The sequence below is a fragment of the Dreissena polymorpha genome, chromosome 4, assembly GCF_020536995.1.
Source record: "Dreissena polymorpha isolate Duluth1 chromosome 4, UMN_Dpol_1.0, whole genome shotgun sequence".
Taxonomy (NCBI): domain Eukaryota; kingdom Metazoa; phylum Mollusca; class Bivalvia; order Myida; family Dreissenidae; genus Dreissena; species Dreissena polymorpha.
This window is the reverse complement of record NC_068358.1, coordinates 124,370,983-124,384,145: the sequence shown is the minus strand read 5'-3', so window position 1 is coordinate 124,384,145 and position 13,163 is coordinate 124,370,983. Positions and strand designations below refer to the sequence as shown.

At 35.3% G+C, this 13,163-nt stretch overlaps 2 protein-coding genes across 8 annotated transcripts in view; both read right to left on the bottom strand.

Moving 5' to 3' along the window:
• Positions 1–254: 254 nt before the first annotated feature.
• Positions 255–13,163, bottom strand: part of LOC127875882 (uncharacterized) — a 223,695-nt gene continuing 210,786 nt past the window's right edge. The window contains exon 8 of the transcript XR_008047491.1: positions 255–1,228. The gene's annotated coding sequence lies outside the window, so the exon portion shown is untranslated. The remainder of the gene's footprint in view (positions 1,229–13,163) is intronic.
• Positions 1,228–13,163, bottom strand: part of LOC127875883 (uncharacterized) — a 158,863-nt gene continuing 146,927 nt past the window's right edge. For 6 of the 7 annotated variants that reach the window (XM_052420628.1, XM_052420629.1, XM_052420630.1 and 3 more), the window contains exons 3-8: positions 11,673–12,157; positions 3,688–3,907; positions 3,103–3,341; positions 2,258–2,376; positions 1,846–1,980; positions 1,228–1,414 (exon numbers count right to left, since the gene is read on the bottom strand). In XM_052420628.1, the coding sequence (XP_052276588.1) occupies positions 1,300–1,414; positions 1,846–1,980; positions 2,258–2,376; positions 3,103–3,341; positions 3,688–3,907; positions 11,673–11,909 (1,065 nt within the window). In that variant the 5' untranslated portion in view covers positions 11,910–12,157 and the 3' untranslated portion in view covers positions 1,228–1,299. The remainder of the gene's footprint in view (positions 1,415–1,845; positions 1,981–2,257; positions 2,377–3,102; positions 3,342–3,687; positions 3,908–11,672; positions 12,158–13,163) is intronic. The other variant, XM_052420624.1, reaches the window with a different exon arrangement.

Here is a 13,163-nt window from a genome sequence, read left to right as displayed (position 1 = left end):
CCATGAGAGGGTGTTTAAAGCACAATAAGCATGTGGAAATGTTATTTTGATAGGCTAACGCACATCCAATACTTTGTGGACAAATGGCAGTCACAGTAAATTGTTTTCATTGCTGAATCTTTGTTAAAACTGTAAGCATGTGGTGTCTTTTTGTATTATTAACTAAAAATTATAGTTTTTAAATAATTTACTTCACACAACTACTAGTTTTGCATGTGGACTGCGTATCCCGAAACAAGAAGACGGAGTTTTTTTAATTATTTTATTTTCTGTTTCACGTATTCGACACATGTTTAACACAAAAAAACGAAATGAGGTACATGATATACCGGTAGTAGTAAACACATATAAATAAATGTTTTTCTCGTAAAACCATAATTTTAATGATAAGTTGTCCACACAGTACGCCCCGTTGTATGACCTGGCGTATAACAATATGCAATGAAAACCAAACCACAACAGATCTCGTTTATAGGTAATAATTGTGTGTTGTCGTCCAAAATGTCTTCATAATCTCGCGTCTCCATATTCAGCATTCTGGAGCTTTTAAGACGCTGGACAACATCAATAACATTTGACACAAATAACTTAGTACAATATATACAGATGAAGCGATGGCCCATGTAAGCGGTACACATATATATATATATATTTATCCACATCATGCATAGTGCATGAAACGATATCCGTTTCCGTTCTGCTACCGACACAATATATTCAAGGTCGAGTACACTGACTACACCCTTATAGCTCCTCTTTGGAACAAGAAGATAAGTCAAAACAAGACACATTTGGTCTTTACAATACTTTTCTTGCATCTGAGAAAAGCTTTAATTAGTTTCCACAATTGCAGATTATCTCAGTGCAGAGTTGACGTTCGTTGCTCTCTACATATGCCTCCGCGTTGGGCTCAATGACCAGATTTTTGTAAAATGTAATCATAATGAATATTAAAGCTGAGTTTATAGATCGCATGCATAAATATGAATTTCAATTTGATGATAACATAATTATGTATTGATCCACACATTATTTTTGTTAAAATAATGGGAACTATTTTCGTGCCCATGTACGGAGAGGTGACCTGTTTACAACTAATGGTTCCCCGCAATACCAAACGGAAAATGAAGATGTAGCGCGAGTTGAGGTTTGAATGTGTTTGGTCACGTGAGTTAATTTATGTGAGCTGGATCTTCGTTTTTGAGCCCTGTACAATGGCTAATGGAAGGTAATCGGTGGGCAAGCCGATGGTTGTGTTCACTTTTGTCCGGACCCCTATATACACTTCCCCCGAATTCTCTAAAGCCTGTCTCGGTCTCGTTTGCGGCGGGTGCTGAACGGACAGAAACCGTTTGCAACGTTAAACTCGCCTGCGTAGCATTCCGGAATTATGCACTTGCCTTCTTTTATGCATCTGTAAGTTAAAATACACAAACAGTAAATATTTTATCGCATTCAAAAACAAACTATATGATATTGATTATTATATATTTTTTATTCATATAGTTCTCGCAAAAAGGAATATGTGCACTTCTATTTACACTAAACGATTCAAAGTAAGTAGTCATAGTATAAACCTATACAAAAATACATATAAAATGAAAATTTAATTCGAGCGTGCTTATTCTTCGGTGCACGAAGCTGTGATAAAACAATTTAATAATCAGTTCCTTTACTGCACTGGTAACAATTTAAATCGTATTAATGATATATGAAAGCTGTGGTGGAATTGTGTGGATATGCAAAGGTTATACAATATTCAGAATATATTATCAACTGAAGGCGCGATAACTCACAACTAATAAGGGGCAACTGGACGGTAAGTCAAGAGTAAAGCAAACCTACACTAAATCTTCTTCGTCCAATGCTTGATGCCCGTGCATGATTCTCTGACACTTCCGATGTTGATGTCGACAGTCGCATATGCAGTCCCGACCGGGTCGCTCTTTTTTGAACGAGTGTGGGCAAAACTTTGCACAGCTGCAATGAAAGTGTTACAATCATAGCAAATGGGATGCAATAAAAGACGTATATTAAGAACGATACCAATAAAACCGATAAATATTTTATTCAACTGAAATAAAACCACTGAAGTCCAAAAAATAGCAAAAAATAATTTATGGTTTTGTTATTTTTTTTTGTGGGGGGGGGAGGCTGTGGTAAAACTTATTACATTTCATACTAAGAAAAAATAATGCGCGTTATAAGGTAATTGCATCAGTCTTGTAAGTTGCATTGAATTTTAAAGTGAGCTCACTTCGATGTAAACTCCACTTTAACGCACTCGCAGGCCGTATGATTCTGGTAGCTCTTGGCATAGATGAAATCTTTGCTGGCAGGCTTCATTCTATCTGACCCAGGGACGGCCTCTAAAACCTGCAACGATAAACGGTAGATTACTAGCTACGTGATAGATAGAACTTTCCATTACAGATATAAACAAGACATAAACAAGGTCAGCGTATCGGCATATTTCATATAAGAGACGATGAGCGGATCTTTTTGATGGAAATCGCAAGATAAGAAACTTGACATGATTTAAATATCTCTCCGTTAGCATGCACCAGCTACCTGTTATACCGGGGTTCATAAAGGAGTGACATACAGTTTCCACGAACTTACAGCATGATAACGATAAAACGATACATTTGTTTTCCAATTGTTGCTATTCATACTCAGCTTATATGATATTTATCGCCATGACATAAGCATCACACTCAGTCTCCTTCCCAAAACAACTTATGGTCAATAAAAGGGGTTTCTCAGCAGTCAATGCATACAGATATTGTTATCTTTAAAACGTCCTCCTGTATTATTTATATCTTCATTAGTGTTGTGGACGTTTGGAAAACATATTCTGCTTTGCGTCAGTGCCAAAAAGCATGTTCGTTTTGAAGTATCATTGTTCATTACAGTTTAAAATATTGACGATCAGAGGCTTGTTTTATTATTCTGGAAATATTCACGAGATGCCTTCAAGATAAAATGGGTATATCCATCAAACGGACTCAATAGCGCCTCAATGATAAAAAGGCTTTCGATGCAATCATCGCGAACAATATATTGATTTAAGCTAAACTGTATATCTCACAGATTACTGACCATAAAGTAGCGGTCGATTATTTGGATTCCGTTCTCCTTTTTTGGAACGCATTCAAACCCCTTCGGACAACAAGAAGTGGTGTTCCTACACCGGTACACGATGGTACACGATGGGAGGAATGTGCGAGGCCCCAGCTCGTGTTGGTGGTCATCCATTCGTTCCACTTCCGGTTTTGGTTCACAGCCGGCAACAGGGCTCGCTTCAACTTCCCGGTAATGCTTGAACGCTTCGTCCATATCTGCAAATAGAACAAGAACCGAAAAGAGTCAACACTGGCGTTTCAAACGCTAAAGGGCGTATCCGCATATATTGAAAAGAGCCAAATAATCCTCCCCTATGACTTTGACAGATTCATCCCCAAAATTTGGCTAGCATATCGGTTTAAAAAAACTCATTGCTCAATCCTAATATTTTACAATTTAGCCCATGTAGTAGTATAATTGAATTCATTCTCGTCTTTTGGCGGTTAAACTTCTAACACATTGTGTTGTCAGTCAATAAAGGCCAATACAGGTCAAACCATTGATCAGGCAGCCACACAGAAACAAGACACAATAACATGTCAAATCAAAGTTGCCACGCACTGTTTGAACCGAGGTCGCTCATCATGTGTCCTCGTTGAGACGACGTCTCCCCATTGGGCGCATACAACCCCTGGTGGCTCTTCATGAACATAATCTGGCGCACCTGCTCCTCCGTTAGATTCGGATCATCGAAGAAAATCTTTAACATATCTGCCACGCTTTTGGAACGCGCAAGGTGACTTTGGAAATCTGATATTGACACGCTCCGAAAGGGCTTGTCCTGCAACAGGGAAATCCATTTCTTAAAGTAAAGTTAAAATCATTAAAAAACACACAAGGCCACTTATGTTATTTCTATTGTGTCTGCACTTTTGACACTTCTAATTTAACTTTTCTTCTACTTATACTCGTTGCTGCTGCTGCAACAAGAACCACTAGCACTAATACTTTTTGATTTAAAGCAACAACAACAAAAATGACAACCCCGACAAAAGCAACAACAATTACTACTTCTACTACTACTACTATGACTACTACTACTACTACTACTACTACTACTATTACTACTACTACTACTACTACTACTACTACTACTACTACTACTACTACTACTACTACTACTACAACTACTTCTACTACTTCTACTACTACTACTACTACTACTACTACTACTACTACTACTACTACTACTACTACTACTACTACTACTACTACTACTACTACTACTACTACTGCTGCTGCTGCTGCTGCTGCTACTTCTACTGCTGCTGCTGCTACTACTACTACTACTACTACTACTACTACTACTACTACTACTACTACTACTACTACTACTACTACTACTACTACTACTACTACTACTACTACTACTACTACTACTACTACTACTACTATAACTACTACTACTACTACTACTACTACTACTACTACTACTACTACTACTACTACTACTACTACAACTACTTATACTACTAATACTACTTATACTTACTACAACTTCTACCAGCACTACCATGTCAGCAAATAAAACGAAACGTCTGGTGATTTCAATGTAGGCAAGTAATATTTCAACAAAATCTACATACAGTTACAAATTGGCTTATCAATCGATAAGCTGCAGCTGCTGGATGCACTGATCGATAACAGGTCTAATAATGGCTTATCTTCGTATATACATTTCAATAAAATCTGGCATGCTATCAATATACATGTATAAGTTAAATGAAGAAAATGCTGCACCCAACGTACTATGCATAGAACAGGCCGCTATTCTGGGCTCGACGTATGATCACGTCTTATTGTAGTGGTTAACAGTATCGCATTCCAAGCACATGTGAATAATAAACATATCAAGGATTTTTTTTAATTGCAGCTACATCATTAGTCAATTTCTATCGCAGTGTTTGAAATTACGAATGAAAGCTCTCGAAATCTAAGCCCGAATTAAGCACAACTATATATGCGTATACATTAAACATACACATTTGCGTCTACACCTTGTTTTACTCTCTGGAGCTTTAAGTTTATTAACATGTACTAGCTCTTGTGAAAACAAATATTCGTATTACTAAATATGAAAGAATAATTCGTGTAATCCTGATCGTCAAAGCTATTTAAAAAGAAGCATGGGCGGCATTTGACAGCCATTTCATTCTGTTTGAATCTGGGATAAAGGGCTGAATGGTTATGGGTTTCGTCCCTAAAGTTCTACCTATATAATTAAAGCGACATGGGACAGGGGACTGATCTTTAAAACAATTGATCTATCTTCAGTTAATTTAGATAATGTGAAGTTGGTAGAACATTATTTTTTAGTTCCTGAAAACAAGCCGCTGAAAACTCACGAACTTTTCACAAAAGGCATGCACGATAAATTCGACATTTGAAAGACACTTTGTACCAATATACAAATGGATTGCTTGATGCCAATGCTGTGTTTTTGAGATCGATATAGTCCCAATTAATAAAGCGGTTGGACATGGAATTGTGTTGTTCATGGCCAATGCTGTTCGAACCCCCCACCTCTCATCTAACACCCTCCTATTTTGATAAAGTATCACTGTTGTTAGTCGATGACACATATAGAAACGTCGTTATATTTTAAGAAATCTCAAAATATTGTAAAAAATCCCGTTTCTACAGATAAATATTTACATTTAAGTACACACTGGTGAGTTTCCAGATGTCCGAGAAGCACACCCAATAAGTGGAGCAAACCAAAGTCATTTCAACTTTTATTTAATGTGTTTCACTCCGGTAGGCCCACGATACTTTCACAAACGTGATCTGCCCCTCTTTACCCTTTACCCCTGTGATACGTATTTTGATGCATGTGTATTCCATCAGAAAGTTAAATTTAATTAAAGACCGTTCGTACTAGATTTAAATTTTAAAGACTTCATTGCCAACCAAGATATATTAATGAGCAGCTAACAGCATAAAACCTGAACAGACTAGGAGTAACTCACAAGCTGTTCTGGTTTTATGCTGTTTACACATAGCCATTTTCACTTTGCTTATAAGTTGGAAAGGGTTAACAGAAAATACCAATCGTCTTTGTAATTCTATTATTGTTTAACCCATGTTTTCATATTTACAATTTAACTCGATTTATAACGGTAACGTGTGAAAACAACCACACAAGACTCGTATCACATACAAATATCGTCGACATGCGATGTATTAAATTTGTCCCGAAGTAAACAATTAAATGCGCTTTTTTCATTTAAGGTTTTCACTATCGTGCGATCCGCCACACATAACTGATTCTTGTGATCTTATTCTGAGAATTTAGGCTTTGATTTGATGTGATGCGTTACCATAAGTTATGATATGCTACCTTTGAGCTCTGTCCACCATACGATTTGGCACGTTTTAATTGGGTTTCGATCCAATAAGATTATCACAATCGGGTTTAGTACGTTTTTGTTCCTGGTCGTGTATCAAGATTTGACGCGCTCCGTTACGATACGATACGAGTGTGGTTGCGATATATTTCACGATTCACTCAATAACATTCAAGATAGGAGCCACGACTGGACACGAATGCCATAAATACAGCCCGACACGTTATCAATTCCATTATTTTTGAAATCGCAACATACTGTTTCAGAACGTCAGATTTTGTTTTACATAAGATGGACTGCGATCACCACGATTCGGAAAGACGAATCATCAAGATTTGCCGTACTTTATCACGACAAAATACGATCTGAGGAAATGATACCGACATATCAAGGTATTGCAGCTTATCGTCTTCTTTGCAGAAAAAAACCCTTCAAAGATAAACATAATTGACGCGATTGGCTTCAAGATCGGATAAAACACTATGTGATCTTATAGGATCATCACGGTAATGTTTCGATTAATACCTCGATTTAAATTTCGGCGACACTGCTTATAAAGGGAACGTAGCATAAGAACAATCACATTTGTTCTACTTATTTTTCATTTTCAAATGCGTTTATAAACCAATTCAAAACGTCGGTCGAATAAACTTTCACGGCATTGTTAACATCTTGTCATGAACATTTAACAAAATAAAAGACTAGTATTGTTACGTTATTCTTGGTCCAATGACTTCTTGTTTAGAATACCATGTGCTTTCATGTTATCGATACCGACTCGCACATTTCTGTACAAACATCGTCCGCGTGCCTCCCAATGAAGTTGTCCCTTCCATAAAAAAGAGGACCAACACGTATCGAGTAGGAGGCTAAATTGTTTCCATAAACCAATATCGCAGCCATATTATGGTAGCCATTTCTATATATAAGTGTTAAACATTTGGTTTCTCAAGCTTTATTGTCTAATACATATGTTTTAGAAATCGATAAAGTAATTAATTGGTGTTTTTCGTCAATAAAATAGCTTTTTAATTTCTACTAAGAACTGGACAAACGTATGCTAACACAGATTTAAAAAAGTTTGGCGATTATATACACGTGATTTGCGATTAACTTCCAAGGTTAAACTTACGTTAAAGGGGCATATCGACGCCATTTCCCAAAACTATATAAATGTTTAAAAAGCAAATACTTTCTTTTTGTGAATATAGTATCAAGTAAAAATGTATTAATCGTTAAAAATACAATGTCAATTAATTATTTTTGATGCACGCCTACAATAGCATTCGAACTAAAATATTCAAAAAGCTTTAATAAAAAGTTAACTACACTCATGTTCCGTTACTAATAGTAAGAATACGTATAGTGTTACTTTACGTGAATTTAATTCATAATGCTTTCCCTGCTATTACTGATTGCTTTTACTGAACCAGCAAACATGTCATCGCATTCCAGATGGCTCAATACATTGTCAATCAAATCTCCCCGTTCGACATGCATAGACCTTTCAGTTTACTATAGATAAAAAAACATAAATAATATATCTACTTAATCGATTAAAAGAATCAACATTGATCTGTGTGCAAACGCGTATAATCTATTGAATTATCTGGACAATTGGATCGTTATTACATTTTAATTTAAATTTGCTTTGAATTTTTTATAACAAGTAAACATATCCAGCGGGTATGATAATAAGACAGAAAACGTATTAATCACCACGGCAGTACTATTTTCACTTGTAAGAGGTCACTTTAGAACCTCATTTCTATCAAATATCTTTTGCATCCTACAACGCATGTATATTTCAATGTTCATTGTATTTCAATGTTCATTTGGTTCTTGTACACCGTACAGGCTATTGTGATCTTGCGTTTAATGGAACTTTGTAACATGAAATTAAAATGGATCCATGTGCGGAGATAAGACTGCGTAAGATGAAAGAAGAATTACCAAATGCGAAGATGGAACTGTCTAAAATGAAAGAAGAATTTATACACGCGGAGATGGAACTTCGGAAGACGAGAGAGAAATTTATCCTTGTTGGGAAGCAATTAGAATTTATGAAGAATGTGCCCACCTTTATATTTCATATCAATCTGTATTTTTTCATGAAACAAAAACAATTGTAAGGTACTAAAAATCCAGCAGTTGAATGTTTATTTTCAGCTTTTAAAGACAAGCCCCGATTGACGCAAACTGATACCGAAACGATAGAGATCAATGCATTGAAAATGTAAACAATTGCTTCGCGGTTATTTATTTTAGGATGATAAAACAGCAATTAAGCTACAGGCGCATCATGGTAATGATACAAGGAACATACGCCCAGCATCATTGATAAATGTATTTACTGCGATCTATCCACGTCTATTCTGCGTGCTGAAGCAGTGACACGGGTATGAGATTATATGGACATATTTGCTGCCATACAAGGCACCAAGGCCACTATTTCACTTCTTATGGCAAAAATACGAAAGCTTACGGTGTTTCTGAATTATGTAGTTTACAGACGGTTGTGATAAGTAAGTTTACTAAATAGAATTTATCATTAAAAATCATCATTATAAACTTCAGTTCAAAATATTCCGTTTCTTACAATTTTCTGATTTTTTTCAAGGAGACTTTTGGCTCATAATTGATCCGCACCTAACCAAACAGTACCGTATGTTCGTTCGATTTTCTATTTAAGTAACTAACAAGTGTAAATAGCAAGACCCGTGAAACTGTGGGGACAATTGTCAATGGAAACGTATTGCTTCCAGTTTCCAAAGTATGTATATTTACAGGCCCTTGTATAACTTAATTAAACACAACATGTGTATTTGTTTACGTTTTTTTATTTATCTTTTTTCAGTGTATTTGTAGTCGATTTCAGAATAGCGCCGTTGGGCCATTCAACACATGATTTTACCACGAGAATAACGCTGTCGCTATCTTTAAAAGTTTATTTCAATGAAGTGTTTGTTATCTCTGTTGCAAATAGTTATTAAGTAGTTGACGTGATCTTTAACATCTATTTAAATAACATGAAGAGCTACCAAATGTTAAACTTTCTAGGCATCTGTAATAACATGATGGATTACATACGTTTTTACATTTCGCACACAAATAATGCAGTTTGTTACGTGTACATCCAATAAGGATATACACGGCCAGCGTAGCTCCAGACAAGTCTGCACATCCAAGCAGTCTTGTCAAGAGCTACCTTGTCCGCTATAAAAATTACGCAAAGTATCGTGATCTAATTAGCGGACAAGGTAGCACCTTGGAAATTCTGTGAGATCGCACAGGCTAGTCTGCAGATAGGTCGGAAACATACCCATTTTCGCCTTAACGCGGCTCATATGTTTTGAAATTAATCATTATTTAGTGCGCGCAAGTTTGATGACTTCAACCAAAATCAACGCTTTTAATGACTGAGACTGAGTATTGATGAAAACTATTGCGAAGGAATAATAAATATGGATCATGACACGTAAAACAAAGATGAATATATCATGTCATTATTTTCAATAATTATACATTTATACAATGTTATATTTTACATTCAATTGTGGATTTCAGTCATCACATGTTTCAATATTGGGCGCGGAAGGAATTTGCATACTTCAAAACAACACACGAGTTGTACTTATGCTGAACGCATTCAATTAAATATTTTCTTTCAATTGTATTTATCTTGCACAAATATATACCAGGAGGACTCAAGCAAATTACAGCAACTCGTGCACCCACTTACATAAAAATTAATAAAGTTCTTGTTTATTTTCTTGGAGTAAAGAGCAATGAATACCGAGCCTTCAGCAATACAACTGTTACGTTGCATATCGAAACGTGGTTAGGTGCAGGGATTAATAAAAACCAATATTTGAAAGCACACCTAGACATTTTGAAAATGTACTTCATGAAAAACCAATTTTCTTTTATACATGATCCATTGTTTATGCAGAATAAAGGATACATAATTATCAACATATTAGACACCACCTTCACCCCTCGACTTCAATATCATGGCCCTTAATAAAATACGTTATTTTATATTATTTATATTATAGTAATATTTTCGAAACCTAAATGTAGGCAAGATATACACAGATGTATATTCAAACGAAACCACAGAAGACGTATTATCAGAGGTATACACAATTAAGTATATAACCGAATATATTTCCATGCAAAACAATCGAACCGATTTGAAGGACTCCTTCAGTAAATATCATATTTAACTTGCTCATTTGAATATCAAATTAGATTTTGACTTTGCAGGTGCAAACCTCAATATCACTGAATTAATGTTTTCCGATGTTTTTTATTTTTTTATTTTATTTTTCAAGTAACAGGTCTAATTAACAAGTATATTTGTTTTTGGTTAAACTTGTTGTTGTTAAAGGTTCCTTCAGACATGCTAGAACGTTGACAAAAATGATTTTTAAAATATACATTTACATAAAATGCTCATTAAAATCAATTTTCAATTTGTCGCTTTTATAGTATACGATGACTGATAGAATCGCATTAAAGGTCACTTTAAGATGACCTTTCAATCAACAAAATCATCACCTTAATACGTCGTTTGGTATACCTTCTTGCTCATAAGGAACGGATTAAAACCGAACGCATTTACATAACTTGATATTTGATCTGATAAAAAGTGAAAATAAAACTGAATGTCGTCTAATTGTAATCTAAGAAGCGAATCTATCCGATCATTTAAAATGTAAATTAGTAGGCTAACGTAAGCAATAATATACGAATATATATATATATATATATATATATATATATATATATATATATATATATATATATATATAGGATTCGCGCATAAAGGCATTTCATTATATGTATCATTTATATTTAAAATACTTACGTACTCAGACATTCATAATGATATAATATATTTCAAACGGTTATAAATGTAGAGATTTTTAGTGTATACTTTATTTTTGATATCATAATGGACATATACATTTTTGTATAAAATTTATACTTCTTATAACTACGGTCATTTTGTTATTTAATTTATATTTGAAATACACATGGTCATACGTACATGTATTTCATTTATATTTAATTTTTTATTTTCTTTTTTTTCTTTTTCATAAGTTCACGTATTTTTTATATATGAAATATTTATGGAAAAAGTGACTGAGCGTATACGTTATGTTTGATTTAATGTAAACGCGTTATTCTTACCAGTATAACTCGTGTCGCCTGATGCTGGTGAGGGTAATCCGCGCGGTCCCTGTCGGATATGACGTAATCGACCTCGCTCTCACTTGGATAGTCATATATAAGAGGCTCCTTCGAGCCGGGCTTCATATGCAAAGTTGCCGTCTTGGATTTGTCACCTGAGTAGTTCATCCCCATAAACACGCCACCTACACACAGCACGAGTACTATTAAACACTGGAAGCATACAAACATGGCCATATTTTTATGGATCCAGGAACTTAGGGCTTTACAAATATTAAATTTACAACAATGTGAACTATAAGTATCCTCTGCAGTCACATCACTTCTCAAACTTTTACTATGTGTCAAGCGTCCTGCATTCCGTCGGGACTTAACGCTTATCAAACGATCGTCTGCATTTAAATGCTTGTTTCTCGTCTGCTTTTCCACTGCCGTTTGTTAACTGGAAAGATCGCGTTGACTGGCACTCGCATGAACACTGTTCTCTGGAAAAATAGAAACAGACCCAGACTTTGTTATAATCGTAGATTAAAATTTTCCTTTCCTTATCAATGTATCAACAATAACGAGCGAGTAAGTGATAGAATTCGTCTTTAATCTTTCCCGAGAAATCTGCCGATCTCACAGGTTTAAGTTCATCATATTACCATCCTGCACTTATACCTACTGAGTAGGCCATGATATTTACCGTGAAATATCGCGCGCCTGTACATACGCTCGTTCAGCATTGTCTCTCATGCTTAAGCATGCATGATTTTCTTAATGTAAATCTTAGTAATTTCATAAGGCTGACCAAAGATCCATTCAGTAGATAGTTCGCTTCTTTCTATAAATAAACATATGATTCAGTCATAAAACTAACGCAGTTTTAATTTATGAATGACATAATGAAACAACATTTAGGAGCATCGAATTGTTTAAATCGATTTCTGTATTATATTGAACGTTCTTGTGTTTTAAATAAATACGAATGCCCATTGAACGTCTGTTTGTGTACTTGTAACGTTTAAGTAAGTAAGCTGTTTGCATGCGTGCCGGCGAGATGATTCGAAATTAGTATACTCGACCAGCATAATACCTTAAAATACTTCCGATAATAATAATAATAAAGCGTTTGTTTTCATATGCCAAATGAAAAGTATTCAGATATGAAATTTTGGTGATGTGGCATCAACATTCAAGTCAATATTTTCGTTACATAAAGGCGAAACGCGTAGGGCACTACCAATAAACAGATACTATGTGGACATCACAAAAGCAATAACGAAGAGGACTCTTCATGGACACCGCACACGAGTGAACTCTACACGGTCAATGAAGTTGGCACAACATGGAAATCACTCAAGAGGTCAACCAAGAAGACACTAACATCCCACGACGGGAAGGTAAGTGTAGTTGTCATGAATGGACGGACATAAATAGGTCAACATAGTAGATACTAATTGGGCATCATAAAACTGGCAACACATTGTGCATTAAATGGATACAGCA